This window comes from Alosa sapidissima, chromosome 10 (genome assembly GCF_018492685.1).
Source record: "Alosa sapidissima isolate fAloSap1 chromosome 10, fAloSap1.pri, whole genome shotgun sequence".
Lineage (NCBI taxonomy): Eukaryota > Metazoa > Chordata > Actinopteri > Clupeiformes > Clupeidae > Alosa > Alosa sapidissima.
Window position 1 is genome coordinate 16,097,123 of NC_055966.1, and position 14,845 is coordinate 16,111,967.

General features: G+C 40.2%; 1 protein-coding gene across 2 annotated transcripts; it reads left to right on the forward strand.

Moving 5' to 3' along the window:
• Window positions 1-3,056: 3,056 nt before the first annotated feature.
• On the forward strand, window positions 3,057-13,977 carry LOC121721538 (cAMP-dependent protein kinase inhibitor alpha-like). Of its 2 annotated transcripts, none has more exons than XM_042108562.1 (3): window positions 3,057-3,244; window positions 9,817-9,977; window positions 12,059-13,977. In XM_042108562.1, exons 2-3 carry the CDS (start codon window positions 9,836-9,838, stop codon window positions 12,139-12,141), a joined length of 225 nt encoding a protein of 74 aa, XP_041964496.1. In that variant the 5' UTR covers window positions 3,057-3,244; window positions 9,817-9,835; the 3' UTR covers window positions 12,142-13,977. The 2 variants fall into 2 exon arrangements, with proteins under 2 accessions (XP_041964496.1, XP_041964497.1); XM_042108563.1 differs by lacking the exon at window positions 3,057-3,244 and adding an exon at window positions 5,442-5,472.
• Window positions 13,978-14,845: the final 868 nt, after the last annotated feature.

Sequence of the window (14,845 nt, forward strand, 5' to 3'; positions counted from 1 at the left end):
ACATCTTGGACAATGAATGTCATCCACTCTACAGCACTATCAAAAAGCAAAAGAGCTTGATCAGCTGGAGACTTTGCTCACTGCCATGCACAACTGAAAGGCTGAGGAAGTCATTTGTTCCTAGGGCCATTGAACTGTTCAATGCCTCACTAAAGGAAGAGGAGAGATAGACTTCTCTGCTTAGTCTGTCTGCCTCTCCACCCTCTCCATGTTTGAGTACTGACTGCCCACTACTGCTTTACTACTGTTTTACTAATGTACACAGCCTAATGTTTTCACTACTGTTTTACTGCACTGTTTTTCATGCTATATTAGCACACATGATCAATGGCTGCGGTCAGGCTTCTGCTACAATACTGAATGAATGAATGGCTATATTACCTCAACCTGTTCTTGCACTGAAATATTTTTTTTATTTTACCTTGTCTACATTATACTTTACTCTCCTATTTGTCCATATTATTTATGCTGGTCTCTAGACCTTACTCTTGCACTGTTGCACTGTTGGACTAATGTTGGACTACTTCTTGCACCTTCACCTTGACACTCACTCTCTTGAGCACCTTGCCATGCACACATAACTAAAGGACTATGGTTGGACTACTTTTTGCACCTTCACCATGACACTCACTCCCTTTAGCACCTTACCAGTCCCGGCCCTGTCACTACAAGCGTCTTATGCTTGATCACCCTCAAGCACATTGGACTTTCTTAATTTAATTTATATAGTGTATTTAGTATTTAGTTTTATTATCTTTCTTATCTTTCTTAAATCATTCATTCTCCTTATCTCAAAAGAGCCACAGTTTGACTGGAGTCTATGGGCCCATTTCTGTTGCTATTTTAAAGCACAATGTTGTTCATTGATGGAGGCCGCCTGTCTTAAAGTGAGTCCTGTTTATTGAATTGGATGAAAGCTTCTGCACAGTGGCGTAATAGTAGGTGCAGCAAGTGCAGTCGCACCAGGGCCCGTGACCTCCCGGGGCCCGTCGCTACCCCCGCCCTGCCTGCTTTTTTTTTTTTTTAGAACTTTAGAATGTTAGAGCACGGAGAGTGAAGCGTCACTTTGACGATCTATCGGAAGATGAGCGCTTAACCGATGCAGAGAGATACTTCAAAGTGCAGGTATTTAATGCAACTCTGGACATCATAATCAGTCAGCTCTCCCAAAGATTTGCAAGTATGCGGGAAACTTGTCATGTGTTTGAGTCTTTACGTCCTATGACCCTTCAACTCGCAGGTGATGATGAACTGCTTGAAAAGGCAAGACGTTTGTCAGACCATTATAGCAGGGACATTGCACCGACATTCCCAACACAACTCCTCTCATTCAGGTCTCATTCAAGCAGAGATTTCACAGAAGTCATCTATTTTTCAACTTGCCAAAATGCTGGTGGTAAATTATGACAGTGTAACATCCACATTCGGGGAAGTGTGTAGCCTACTCATGTTGTTTCTGACATTGCCTGTGACTGTGGCAACAGCTAAGCGATCTTTTTCCAAACTCAAACTTATTAAGACCTATACCTAAGGAGCAGCATGGGGCAGAAGAGGCTCCGTGGGTTAGCTATCCTGTCCATTAAAAATACGAGAGCCAGAGCATTAAATATTGGGAACATCGTTGACGATTTTGCACAACGTAGGCCTAAGGCTCGTAAGATGGCCTTCTTCTAATGGCCTAATTCACGCATATTGGGGATTGTATGCATATGAATGATTTTATTTGGTTTCTGGACGGTTAAATAAGTTAGGCTACATTAAGTTTTGTTTCTGCGCAGTGCGAGTTTATAAGCAAGCAATCTACGCTTGCAGTTTCAGCAGAGGGTTGAAGAGGCGCATTGAGTGTTCCCATAATTCCATGCGAGTTGTGTGTTTTTAATTCCATGCGAGTCGTGTGTTTTTTATTCGAAATTGTAATCTGTAACTACTAAACTACTTCGGTGCCTCAGGCCCTTTGCATAAACAATTGAAGTCACCCTTAATGTGTATTGCATGTATCAGAGCTAATTCATCCTGGGCCAATGTGCGTCTGTGTGAGGCCCGCGTGGCGCTCTCCCACCTGAGCAACCCATTGACTTGTTACGCCACTGCTTCTGCTCCATAGTTTGTCAAGTGTAGGGTCTTGTTGAATTTAACTCATTCAAAATGTTGTCTCAATATGCTAGTGGACAATATAGAATAGGCTATACTCATCTGGTACAGTTTTTTTTTGGACATGGGACAAAATCTGAATGATAATCAGACGGAAGACAAACAAACAATAAAACAAACACTGGTAGGCTACTGTGCCCATGCATAACTAGGCTGAGGCTATACACACAGTAGCCTAATTTCATTCATCAAAACACAATGACAAAACACATAACAGACATTCGTACGTTCATCTTTTCAATGCCAAGACTAGAATAAAATGCGAACATCCAACGGAGCGCAAATTGAGTGCAGAAAAGTTCTCCCCGTGTCCTGACCTGCACCCCTGGTCAGCACCGGAAGACACAGACTTGAATTTCCCCTTGGGGATCAATAAATCTATCTATCTATCTATCTATCTATCTATCTATCTCATACAACAGGTAAGTAGGCCTAGCTACATACTACAACGAACATAGCTGCTAGTAAATGTTCTGATGTCAAAATGTACACATATATTGCCATTCAACATTTTCCCCCTCTGTATCGCCTTCATTGAATCCGTTTCACATTGTTGCTGTTAGACTGAGGCAAACATCAGATTTTCACAACAAATATCACAGCATCAAACCACATATAAGAGCATCGTTTAGTAAAGCATTATAGTGTGTCCAAGAGTGTTTGACTGTGCCGGAAAGCCGCCGTTTCCTGTGACAGATGGACTCTATTACAAATAGACAAAGACAATGTTCTAATCTAAGACACACAAATATAAACATAAACGATTGCATAAACAAAACAAAATAAAACGTGGTCACACGTTATTTTTGCGGACACTTTCCGCCTCCTTGTCAAAAGAGCGCATGGACTCCCCCGCGCTTTCCTGTAGTGGTACTGTCCCATGTCTGATATCCAATGCCCGTCCGCTCTATTTCGCTTGAATCGCACGGTTTCCAAAATTAACGATTGTCAGGATGTCGTGAGGACTAGTCAGCCGCCTGTTGGGTGATAGGCAACGATGCTGTAGGGTACCAGGTACATCCATACCCGGTACATCCTGAATATGGTTCCATTAGAATAACGGGTAACCACAGTCATTGAATCACAATCTCTGGTAAGTGATTTTTTCCCAATGATATACATTTGGTGATAATGACCTGCGAGAATATGCTACCGCATACCTCGTGCTTTCCACAGATTTGTTCCATAACATATTTTGGGGGAAGTACAATAATCGCAAGGGATTTATTGTGACGGTCATCAAAGTTTTTTACAGAAATATATAATTATTATACAGATATCCTATAATTAGTGCTGTCACCTCAGTTCGATTGTAGTACTTGTTCAGGACATTGTTGTAGGTTATACCATATATAGAGGCCTAAATTGTAAATTATAATAGGCCTATGTTATTGGCTATTAGCTTTATTTTACAAAAACGTGACAACACTTGACCATGCGCAAGAGACTCAGACACTGTCAGTTTCTCCAGAGAAGGGCTGGCGCTGACTAGGCCCATCATAACGCCATAGGTGACCACCGGGAGCTCAGTCTGCTGTTTTTGTTTAGTGACCCAGTTCAATGGTCCTGCTCTACAAAATGAGAAAAACCCTGATGTCCCTGATGTCGCATTTCTTGAAGATGAATTATTGCAGAATAATACATATGCATTGAACATGTTGCATGTTGCAATTCTGACTGTAGAGTTTGCACAGAACAGCATACATTTAATTTAAGAATGAAAAGACAATTAAGTTTTCAAAACATTAACACAATGCTTTAAAATGCCTGGCATTGGGGTTTACAAAGAACAAAAAAAGTAAAGACCTGTGCAATTAGTGTCATTCATCTGGACTGTTCTATGTTCTAGTCTTAACAAGAAGCTTCAGAAACATCACCATCACCTCCGAGGACTTTAGGCTTTGTTGACTTTATTTGCCTGAGAGTGGGGCTGAGCTATAGCTACAACGTACAGTCAGGCTGTCTTTAATGTGTTGATATCGAATATGAACTATAAATCAGCTAGAGCGGTCTAGTCCATCGTCTTGGAAAATCTGGTCCTCCAGGGCAGTCTCTCTCTCTGTTTGCTTACACTGTCTTAGAGAGTCAATCATAGTCTCCAGCTCTTATGCAACCCTTCTTTAAGCAGGGCTTTTGTGAGCCAGGCGCCGGCTGTGATAGTTGACTGTGCTAAGGCCTTTCAAAAACACTCTGATGCTCTAAACAACCATGCTGTTTTGGATGGGTGGAAAACTCCATAGAGCTCCATAGACTCCATCAGATTGTGCGCTTCACATAAATATGCTGTATGTTATCTTCCCTGTGGCATCCAAACAGATCCAAACAACCATCGCTTGAGGTCTAAGAAGACAAACTTGATCCGTTTTGCTTTGCTTTTTTTTTTATTCCAGTGCAATTGATGCGGTAACTGCTGAATTGGTTAGTTATTCATTTGTTTGTTTTGCAGATGCTTTTTCCCAGGCCCATGATGCACATTTTTATAAATAGGCTATGCCCTGTTTTTCCCTGTGGGAGGACATCTGTGGTTTGTGTTGTACATCTTTTATGAAGATTCTCAAATGAATGCAAACTTTGCTAAATGTAAATATTATATGGGTAAGTAATTAAACATAACTTATGAAACTAAATATTTTATCATGGTCTTGATGCCATTTGAAGTTCTGATCATAACAGACTGATAGAAAATGAGATGAAATCCTTGTGCATCTGCCATCTAGTGAAGGCGTTTCACATTCTACATTTCTTTGGTGAGTCCTTAATTAACAGACCCTCTAGTTATCAGGACAGCATCCTATAAGGATTACAGGTGGCCAAATTGTATACAATATTAAGTGTTTAGAAGACATCAAAAGTCAATCCTCTTTCTCTTAAGCTCTGTCACTTGAGTGTAGAATTAGAAGGCTATGGAAATGCTTTGAGTGATTAGCATTCTTCAGGCTTTTGAATTTCTACAATGTGGAAAGTATGGCCAAGCGTGTAACTGACAAAAAAATCAAAAAGCACAGTGACCCCCTCCCCTCCCACATACACACACACACTTCCTTTGGCTATGATATTTAATTCAGCCTCTGCATAAGCCTGACCCTTCCCTCCAGCCTACCTCCCAGATATGCTCTGCGCTCAGTGTGTATTAAATTTTTAATCGAGGATGACAGTGCTGATCTCACCAGCTTTTTTCTGTAAATCTGACAGAATGTCCTCTGTGGCTGACTGACTCACAGTGATGCTGACTATACGGACTACAGTGGAAACATTTGCTGTCCATGTCTGGCTGAAAATGGAATTCATGTCAGGTTGGCACAGTAGATGTGCTGTGCAGAGGTAAATGGGCAGAGCAAAAATCAGTAAAGATGGATAGCATAGATGAATGGGTGGATGGATAGATAGATAGACAGACAGACAGGTAGACAGACAGGTTTAGTCATCAGATTTATTAGTGTGGTTATCAAAAAGAAGATGTGGGAATATGACGGGGAAGAATGCAAGAATGAAGACGATGGTGTGAAACATAAAAGTGGAATGGATGTAGCTCCTCTTTAGGGCTTCTGTAATCCGCTACCTTCATTCAATATGGATTACAGATGCAGTGTCCGCGGAGCTGAAGCGAGTCAGCCAGAGCTTCCTCTAAGCCTCCCTCTGTGTTCACCCAACTCCGCCACGGCTGTTACTGTGAGCTCTGTCTGATAAGAGGAGAGAAAAAGAGAGAGAGAAACAGAGAGACCGGGAATGAAACAGAGTTGCATGTCAGACTGTGGGAAAGCTTACTTGAGTTCAAGCAACGTCTCGGCGCCGAGCACAGGTTAATTTCTGCTTCAGCACAGATCACACCAGCCATGTTTCCATGGGAACCATCTCCACCTCCCCTAAAACAGCTTAATAACCATGTGCAAGGAATGATTAGCTGGAGACTGAACATGCATAGTTTCATAGACTTACCCGCAAGCTCAAATACAATAAGTTGATGCACATTTGTAGGTAAATTGCTTTCCAAATGATGTACCAGACTTCATCTCAGGATTTTGCAGTATTATATATATTAAGATTGATTTGCAGCTCTTGTAGAATCACTATAGTTGTTCATTTTTAGGGGTGTGCCAAAAATATTGTTTAATCGATTAATCAAATTAATTGATCATCCAGTTTAATGTTGATTTGTAGAAGTGATGGATAAGACTTTTTGGCTAATATGCAAGCAGTGATATTGAAACTGAATCAAAGAGAATTTTATTTGTCATTAGATCATGATAAATAAATAATCTAAATCATTCTGAATCATATAAATCAATCTAAATAATTAGGAATCACAATCTAATATATTGGGGTAATCAGTGCCAATACCCAGCCCTATTGCAGTTCAGTATGTATGCTGTCTAAAATGTACTCATTACTGTCCTCTGTTTCCTCTCTCTCTCCTCCTCTGTTTGCCTTCTTTGCCCTGATCATCTAGATGAAGAGATATATTAGCACTTATTTGAAATTATCCATTTCAAATATCTTAAACAAGGTCAAACACCCAGACATCATCTCCCTAAGCTCTCCTTCCCTTTACCTGTCTTAGAGTCTTGCTGTCTCCATGCATTCCTCTTCTCTTTGCTTTCCATGTGCTCCTCTTCTCATTTCTCTCTTCTCAGCTGTATGTCTCTAATCCCCCTCTCTCTTCCTCTTTCTCTCCACGTTCATTCTGTGTACTTGTCAGACATCTGACTGCAGGGGTGTTGGGTTTTGGGAGAGTTGAAATAGACAGAGGCTCATCAAAAAAAGTGGGATTGAGAAACATGGACATAATTTAAAACAAATATGTAATAATGTTGACATAATGTTGGGTTTTAGCCCCTTGTTAGCACGGTTATGCCTGGCTCTCATGAAGTTGACCATCTAGGACTACACAATGTAGGTTACTTATGGTTGTGAAGCAGATGGTGCTAAGCAGAAGAACAGATTGACAGTTTTTGTATGCAACAGAATGTATTCAAGGAGAAAGTTGCCAGGCTTGCTTTGCGTTTATTGATTAATTCACTGGTGAGTTTGTTTCTGTGGCCCTGCAGGATGGAGATGAAGTGGAGATTAAAACAGTGACGTTACTGAGATTCCCTCTCGCACAGGGAGCTATCTAGTAAAAGGAAGATGGTTTGAGACCAGATGGATTAGAAAAGAAAATGTTGTAGCCTAGTCCTGTTTTAAGGAGGAAATTTATGGTACATATCCATATGATTCTCAACCTCTGACCTTCCTCTACCCCTTTTTTTCTCTCTGTCTCTGTCTTTATACTCTAGAGAGTCTAAGGGATGATAGATTATGAGAAGAAAGGTAGGAGTGAAGAGAGAACAGTTTTTCCACAATATTTTGCAGGTGCATGTTTTATGTTTGTTGAGATTCACCAGTTCCATCTCAGCAAATGCAAACTGCACATTTGTCACATCAGGGGCCGTATTCACAAAGCCTTTTATCTTACCACTAGGAGTACTCCTAAATCGCACTAAAAGATTTTAGCTAGGAGTTTTCTCTTAAAAGTTATTCACAAAGCCTTTCAGACCTACTCCTAGTAAGGAAAAATGACAACTCCTAAACTAAGAGTGAGTCTTCGTTGCTATGGATGACGTCATTACTCATGCACGAGTTTGACTGAAGTGACCACCTTGATTGGATGATGATTGTAACGTGGGAATGATTCCAAACACCTCCCTTACGATGATGAGTGACAGGTGACAGGTCTGAGAATGCGTGCGCTACACAAGATGATAAATAACTGAATAAAAAGGCCTAGCCTAAATGAATAAAGAGTAAGGCAAAACAAATAGCCTAGTAGCCTAATAAAACATACGGATTGATGCAGTAGGCTAGGCTATCTTTGCAACATTATTAAATTAATCTGTCACCATATGCCTACGTTTGCAAAGAGGAGAACATTTGAATTTGATTCACAATGAAACATTACATTTAATTTACATGTTGACAATGAATAGTTTTGGTTGTTGTTGGTGGCGTTATAGCATCCCTTTTATGCCTAGGCCTACAATGCAACATTGTTCCCTTCCTTCTTTTAAGCTGTCCCAGACTTAGGTGCTACTTTTAGGTCTGAATTGCTTCGTGAATTACTTTTAGTAAAAAAAATAGGACTCCTAAAGTTAGGAGTGACACGCCCATTATTTTTAGGAGTTGCTCCTAAATTCGCCACTTAGGAGCTACTTTTAGCCTTAAATTTTCTTTGTGAATACGGCCCCAGATGTGTCCATTATAATTAAATAACTTTATGGATGTCCTTGAGCGAGTCTTCTGGTCTTTCCTAATCAACAGCAGGTCCTGCCCTCAGGGTGCTATTGACTTATGAAATGAGGGCAATGTAATTCATTTCTATTCAGTGGGCAGCATGGAATGAATCCTGTCAACTGAGTGGCCAGGCAGTAAACAGAAGTCGACAGTTCTTTGTTGTATTTTTTGTTGTTGTTTGTTGTTGTTTGCCGTGGCCTACTGGTTAGCGCTTCGGACTTTCAACCAGAGGGTTGCCAGTTCAAACCCCGACCAGTAGGCACGGCTGAAGTGCCCTTGAGCAAGGCACCTAACCCCTCACTGCTCCCCAAGCGCCGCTGTTGTTGCAGACAGCTCACTGCGCCGGGATTAGTGTGTGCTTCACCTCACTGTGTGTTCACTGTGTGCTGAGTGTGTTTCACTAATTCACGGATTGGGATAAATGCAGAGACCAAATTTCCCTCACGGGATCAAAAAGAGTATATATACTATATACAAATGTATCAATGACCAAATCAGATTTTAGTTGCAATTCATCAATGACCAAATCAGGTTCTTCTGTTGAGTGCTGAGATAGCTAACAAGAGACAAAAGATGCAGGCTACAGATTTCACATGGAAACACATAGTCAGATGTGCCACAAATTCAGTCATTTTCATAAAATGAATACACATGCAATGATCATTTTTTATGACAAGGTTATAACTGAGGACAAGATAATGATGAGTGTTTTGAGTGGTAAGTATCTGAAGTCTTTGGTTGGAATTCTTATCTAATAGCAGAGATCTGCTTTCAGTAGAGTGATTATAATTAAACACTTCACTCATTGTGCAGTAGTGGTTTCAAATTCTTGTTACTATGGCGACTTCCGCAGCCCTGCTGTGTTTCTGTATGTAAGAGAGTCTGAGAGTGTGCATGGCAGGATATTAATCCTAAGTACAGGGATCTAATGCTGAAGTGCAAAACAGTGTTCCAGAGGGAAAGAGGCTCTGTGAGTCAGGAGCTTTAGGGGAGAGGGTAGGTCGGTTTGCAGTACTCCAGCTACCCCAACTGGAGGGTAGTAGGTAAGGCGTGGTTGTTGATTGCTTCCATATTTTTATTTTGAATATGTGACGATGATACCTGGTATTACTAGAGACATTGTGAAGGACTATGCTACTACTTGATTTGAATTTTGCTACAACAACAGTACTAGTAGTAGAATTCTTCCTCCTTCCTCAAAAAGATGCTCTGACAAATAATAAAAAAATGAAAGATAAAAAAATAAATAAATAAACATTTCTTTCATACAGTTAGCTAAAGTGTAATTTGTTAATGCTTTACATGTGGAAATGATATTGGATTTTTTATGACTGATGCCTTCTTGCTCTCCTATTGATAATTGATTGATTATTACTATTGGCCTGTTATTGCTATCAGGCAGGTGATTGGCTGCAAGATGACGGAGGTGGAGCTGATGCTGGACTTTGCCTCATCTGGCCGCTCCGGGCGTCGCAACGCCCTCCCTGACATCCTGGGCTCCCCAGCAGGAGTCAACCCGTCAGACCTGCCACTCAAACTAGCCCAACTGTCTGTCACCGGTATGGCACTTACTCTTTAAGGATAGGTTGACCCATTTCACACCAAGGCTTTGCCTATGTCATTTTTCATCATTTTTGAGATGACAGGCTCAATTCTTTGCACTATTGTTGATGTGTATTGTCTATATTGTCTGTGCTGCTAGAGAGACACCTTTAGCCAGAAAAATTCCTTACTCACTCATAGTGTTAATTTCACTGGGCAGCCGGGGCCTACTGGTTAGCACTTCGGACTTGTAACCGGAGGGTTGCCGGATCGAACCCCTAACAGTAGGCTGAAGTGCCCTTGAGCAAGGCACCTAACCCCTCACTGCTCCCCGAGTGCCACTGTTGTTGCAGGCAGCTCACTGCGCCGGGATTAGTGTGTGCTGAGTGTGTTTCACTAATTCACGGATTGGGATAAATGCAGAGACCAAATTTCCCTCACGGGATCAAAAGAGTATATATACAGTACTTATAATTACTTACTTATTTCGTCAGACGAGACGAGACTAAATATGTTCGTCAATTACCTTTTTTTTCATGACTAAAACGAGATTAGGATGAGACTGCACCAATGTCCTGAAACACTGACTAAGACTATATTAACATGCATTATTGTTGATGATATCTCTTCATTTTCGTCTACAAAATGAGAAGACAATATCTAGCTGTTACTCTTTAAAAATATTCAGAATAAGTTACAACGCAGCATACTCATAAGTTGCAGTTTCTCTCATACATATACGAATTAACATCCCCCAGAATGTCCATACGAAAATGTTCAAGTACTGTAATGTCAACTATTTAACTAGTTACACTGATGATGCAAAGTTCACTAGCAAGTAAGCTAACTTTAGTAGCTCGACTTAACTGTGCATCTAAAATACTGACCGACAAAAAGTCAGAATGAGTAATTATAACGGACGAGAAGCCCTGTGGACATAAAATATCGGGGGGAAAATTGAGATGTGTGAAACACTATTTGACTTAAAGGGTAATCAGAAATAATTTGTTATTAGAAATGTTAAAAAGACTAAAATGTTTTGACTAAAACTTGACTAAGATACCTTGAGTTCTTTTTTGACTAAAACTAGACTAACAAAAAGGATATTTGAATGACTAAATATGACAAAGACTAAAAAAGACATTTCGTCACAAGACTAAGACTAAATTAAAAAAAGATGACAAAATGAACACTATTCACTCGGCCATTCTGACTTTATCTCAATGTGTAGCTCTATTTTTTTTACTTTCCCACAAAGTCTATCCCTTACTGTAACTAGAATGTATACAAAGTAAAAAAAAGCATATCACAGCATGAATATAATTAATTTCCCTCAAGATGTAACTGGCGTTGACATACTTTCCCACAAAGTCTTTCCCTTACTGTAACTAGAATGTATACAAAGTAAAAAAAAGCATATCACAGCATGAATATAATTAATTTCCCTCAAGATGTAACTGGCGTTGACATACTGTATAAGACCTACAGTATGCACCTAGACAAGACAAATTACAGTAATACATTGAACTGCATAGACTGGACTTGTCAGCTTTTGTCCTGCTTCTTTCACCAAAAAGCCAATACAGTACTTTCTTTAGAGTAAATGTGCTTTTGACCCCTTCGATCCCTGCTTGCAAACAGAAAGACAGAAGAGATAATGAATGATTGCTGACTGATGAATTGTGCAAAGCAGTTTCACACAGACATTCACAAGTTCATTATTATGCAAGCCATATCTGTTAACTGTGAATAGATGTTTTCCACTTGTTCAACACAGTCAATCAAAAGATGTTTGAGTCTTTCTATGAGAACTATGTTAAATGGTTGAACAAGTGTATAAAGAAGTGTGTGAAACCAATGAAAAAGTGTTACCACATTTGTAAGTGATGACCTCTGCTGTGCAGTGAAGAAGGCCAAGTGGTTCCCAGTTTCATTTAGTGCATCTTTGCAATCAAGAAAAAAACTGAAATACTACAGACACTTTTCCTCCACAACCTACAATCACAGTCCAGCTTTCTCTTTCGTGACTCATCCTTTCCCTAAGGTTTCATTTGCTTGTCCTTTCCCTATAAGGTTTCATTTGCTTGTCCCTTTTTAGATGGACCAGGCGGGGCTCAGTCTCCCAGCTCAGAGGAGCCCCCCACCCCCACCGACAGCAGCACAGGTCAGGAGGGGTCATAGAACTCTCACCCTTCTTCCCAGAACAACGCACCCAATGGCAATGCCATGGCGATATGTGAGCGCTGAGAGAGACACAGGGGAGACGAGAAGAGACGTGGGGGAGACTGACTAACGTCGGAGCTCTGTCTAGATAGCCCTGTGTATTGTGTGCAAGTGTGTGTGTTGCCTCTCAGCCTGTGAGCACTGGGTCAGCATGAGGAGTGGACAGGAGGGGAGGACAGTGACCAGGGAGAAGAGGAAAGCTGCTTTCAGTCCAAAGATGAGAACTTTCTCTCACAGAACCAACAAGTGATGACAAGACTAAAGAGAATTTTGTAAACTTTTATGGTTTTTATTTTAAAAACAGGGATACACCAAAATGTGAGAGACTTGCGAATAGCCGGTTTAATCATTTGTAATTGACTTACTTGTTTGTAAGTTACTTTTGTTGAAAAGCAGTCTGACTTTTGGATTTTTGGACTGGGAGATTTCCTTAGCATGGTTACAATACCTGTTACGGATTTCTTGGACTGGGAGACTATTTGTAGGAGTCTGTGACTGATCCAGGTTGTTTTCAGAAAGAAAATACTTTGAATATGCAGATTTAAGGACATATCAGGACAGAAGGATGATAATGGGGTTGAATGTTGTAAAGGGCTGTTTGGGTATTTGGGATTTAGTATGTACAGTATGAAGAGAAAGTGTGACTATACTGTATGTGGGTGTGTGTGTGTGTGTGTAATGTGTGTGCATGTGTTTGTTTGTGTGCGTGTGTGTTTGAATGTGAACTTTTCTTTAGGAGATAAATGTAGCATCATCTCTATCAGCGAGAGCAATGCAGTTAAATATAAATGTATTTTTAAACTCAAAAACACCCCAAGATTTATCTTGACAGACCTGGTTGATTACAATGATCACGGGGGCTCTTCTGGCTTTCTACTCCAAGGTCACCAAAGTGATGTCTTCAACATGATCATGTCATCTTTTGTCAAATCCCAGAAGCACAATGTACTTGAAGCAAATTGGTGTGGAGATGTGTCACTGTGTATTTGTGTTATACAAATTGTGTGTGTGTGTGTGTTTTAAGCCATCCATTGCACCTAACATCCTTAAGGAAATGTTAATTTTCTCTGTGATGTGAACAGATGAGCATTAATTTCTTTATACATGTAACACTATACCATAGTACCACATTTATGTACAGCTCTGGAAAGAATAAAGAGACCACTGCACATTCTTCTGATGTCATCCTACGGCTGCTGAACAATATTTGAATGAGCTGACGGTCATATTCAAAATTAAGGGACCTCTGCAAATCATTCAACTCATTTGAATGATGTCACTCAGCAAACGTACAATGACATTTTTTTTCCAGAGCTGTACATAAGCAGCTGGTCTCACAGATGTGTCAGACATGCAGGAGACAGTGTTGTGTCCTAAGGTTAAGACCGCTGTATATCGTGGTGGCATTGTCCTCAAACAACCCAGATATTCTGAAGATTGTGTTTGCTCTGTCTGTTATTTGCACACTAACACAACTTGTTTTTGCTGATGATGGCTTACACATATTGTGGAACTACAGAAGGGAAAAACAATAAACAATTTAAAAGATATCTGCAGATGGATTTGTAGGATCTGCTACGCATATACAGTATTTCCCCCCTTGTCCCGACATAACAGAAGTTATAATGGAAGTCCTGTGAATTTTTCAGTAGTGTATAATCAAATAATGGTATACAAATATAAACCTTTAGTGGTGTGCCAAAGTGACATGCTGCTGCTTCAGTGTTCTGTTCAACAGGAACAGTATACCTTGTCACTGAGACATCAATAAAGAAATCCAAATCAAGAGAGACACTGGGGTTTGATCCTGTGTGTTTTATCAACAGAGACACTGGGGTTTGATCCTGTGCTTTATCCAAATCAACAGACACAGGTTTGATCCTGCGTGTTTTATCCAAATCAACAGACACTGGGGTTTGATCCTGTGTGTTTTATCCAAATCAACAAACACTGGGCTTTGATCCTGTGTTTTATCCAAATCAACAGACACTGGGCTTTGATCCTGTGTTTTATCCAAATCAACAGACACTGGGCTTTGATCTTGGGTGCAGTATGCCCCCTTTCTCCAAAATGATTATCCACCTTTTGTCCAATAACAATAATAGTTTCACTTAAACTAAAACATTACTCGTCACACTACTCAAGCTTCATTTCACTTAATTATGTTATAAGGACAACATACATTAAAGCTGCATTTAGCGATTGTGTCCTCGTGACCCGCTAGCTGCCCATTTCATGACACTGTGTAGCTCTAAAAACTGGTAACAAATAAAGTGGGGGCAGACAAAAATGAAACTCTGTGTTTCTCTGGAAATATTTAAGGGAGGGTTGAGTCACTTTCCTGGGGTGTTTCGTTTGGTGAAAATATAATGTACACTGGTTTGGAAAAAAGAGTCTGCTAATAAGTTAATAGCCTACTGTAAACATAAACAAATTCGGCTTCCTGCGCAATCACTGACTGCACGAGTTCAGACGATTAGGCCTATGTGCCAGAGTTAATCAGCAGACAAATTTTCCTTTCCTTTGTCAATCGGTTTTAAAGTAATAAAAGAAAGCTTTTTCTTTATGAATAATCAATCAAACCTTATCCTTTATCAAATAAAAAGCCAGTGAGGTAATGTCCTATTAAAGACACCAGGTGGAGCCGTAATAGTAGATTGTG

Bases quoted from the DNA above. Each gene is read 5' to 3' on its own strand.
- LOC121721538 (XM_042108562.1), top strand. From the start codon at position 9,836: ATGACGGAGGTGGAGCTGATGCTGGACTTTGCCTCATCTGGCCGCTCC. The intron at 9,978-12,058 runs GTATGGCACTTA...GTCCCTTTTTAG, and splicing joins AGCCCAACTGTCTGTCACCG to ATGGACCAGGCGGGGCTCAG.